Source organism: Dendroctonus ponderosae, unplaced genomic scaffold, assembly GCF_020466585.1.
Source record: "Dendroctonus ponderosae isolate FM_Combo_2020 unplaced genomic scaffold, Dpon_F_20191213v2 Dpon_F_20191213_7, whole genome shotgun sequence".
NCBI classification, from domain to species: domain Eukaryota; kingdom Metazoa; phylum Arthropoda; class Insecta; order Coleoptera; family Curculionidae; genus Dendroctonus; species Dendroctonus ponderosae.
In genome coordinates, this window is record NW_026018916.1 from 9,153,160 (window position 1) to 9,154,719 (window position 1,560).

General features: G+C 40.6%; 1 protein-coding gene across 3 annotated transcripts in view; it reads right to left on the minus strand.

Annotated features, from left to right (window-relative positions):
- Nucleotides 1-1,560, minus strand: part of LOC109542871 (nuclear hormone receptor FTZ-F1 beta) — a 54,839-nt gene that overhangs the window by 5,052 nt on the left and 48,227 nt on the right. For all 3 annotated transcript variants that reach the window (XM_048668250.1, XM_048668251.1, XM_048668252.1), the window contains 5 exons: nucleotides 1,341-1,453; nucleotides 1,137-1,248; nucleotides 954-1,074; nucleotides 642-902; nucleotides 303-555 (listed from right to left, as the gene is read on the minus strand). In XM_048668250.1, the coding sequence (XP_048524207.1) occupies nucleotides 303-555; nucleotides 642-902; nucleotides 954-1,074; nucleotides 1,137-1,248; nucleotides 1,341-1,453 (860 nt within the window). The remainder of the gene's footprint in view (nucleotides 1-302; nucleotides 556-641; nucleotides 903-953; nucleotides 1,075-1,136; nucleotides 1,249-1,340; nucleotides 1,454-1,560) is intronic.

Sequence of the window (1,560 nt, forward strand, 5' to 3'; positions counted from 1 at the left end):
CAAATTAGATGCAAAAACGGGGTGGCCAAAGTTCAATCAATAACCCTGTACCTATCGGGAGCTGCTAACAGTAAATCTGTGGTATTTTTCAGAAGAATGACATGTGAGGAGAGGCATGTTAAAAAGTTATCAAATTAATTCAATTCATTCCATAATCGATTAATCCGAATTATCTGACTCTATTATTCTCATAACTAATTGGTGTCGATGTGTTCGACTAATTTTCAGTCTTATGTTGTTGAGCTGTTTATTTCTTGAACAATTGTATCAAATTTGGAAAAATAAAACATTTTGTAAGTTACCTGAAGTTAATAGCACGATCACTTTCATCGCTATATATTCGTACTGGTCAACTTTCAGTCTTCTGAGCTGCTCAGTAAAATTCAACATTCTCTCAATACAAGCCTGCATGCCCAAGTCTCTGGCTTGTGCCAAAGTGATACTCTTTCCCAAAGACACCCTGATTTCACCTGGAGTGGACATTGACCGGAAACAACATGAGAATAGTAACAACTCACACCATGAATTAATGAGAAGGCATATTTGATCATCAATCTGAAATAGAATTAATGCGTAAGCAGCAACTTTTATGGAGTATCCTAATAAATAAATCTTAGAAGGAAATTGAAAGCGACACTCACCGAAATATTTTTAAATAATGGAAGACTTTTGCACCACTTAACAATCTTATATAATCTATGATCAGCAATATTGCACAAATTGGCTACGAAGTCTGGATTGGTGTCAGTCGATCCGGCCAGTGCGGTTCCAGCCAGAAGTGGATGGTTGGACAGGTTGTGAACCGCTCCAGTGGCTCCTTCTTTACCAAGATGACCTTCGGTGTTCAGCTTATTAAGCTCCATTTCGTTGTAGTGCCACAGGTGCTCCACATCCATTATTTCCTAGATGTGAAATAATCATAAAGTCACCCAAAGTGTTCATCTACAACTCACTTGCAATAACGGTGGGACACCTTTCGATCCCGGCAGGGTTCCTCGCTTATGGTGTGACTGACTACCGTCGTGTGGTTCCAATTTTATCGTAAAACCTGGATGGTGCTCACCAATGCCCTGCCTGTAAGTATAGGAACAGTTATGCTGCTGCACATCACTGCACAGTTGAATATGACGCCATACCGTAAATCGGTTGTGCTAGCTCGCAGTTCGGTTTGTGAGGCCAGCGAAGGCGGCAAAGAGTACGAGCACTGGTAGGTCGATCGGCCACCCCTTGTTCTGTCTTCTCGTATTGCTGGAAAAATAACAAAGTGCTGAGCATACAGAAAACTGCAGCAAGTATGAAAGTTGTTAAATATTCTAGAGAAACGCTGTTCAAGAACATACCTTCCAGTTTCATGCCACATTGCAAGCACTTGTCGAATCGGCATGCTGGGCACTTTTTCCGAGTCGCTACTGTTACCGGGCACTGGGCTCCTCTCAGACAGACATAGTTTTTTCTAGAAATAATAAAACGTTATTATCACAGCTGAAACAGATTATAGACAAAAGTGAGTTTTATACGTTTGAAGGTTCGGTTTAACAGACTTTTAGAAGTACACTAGAA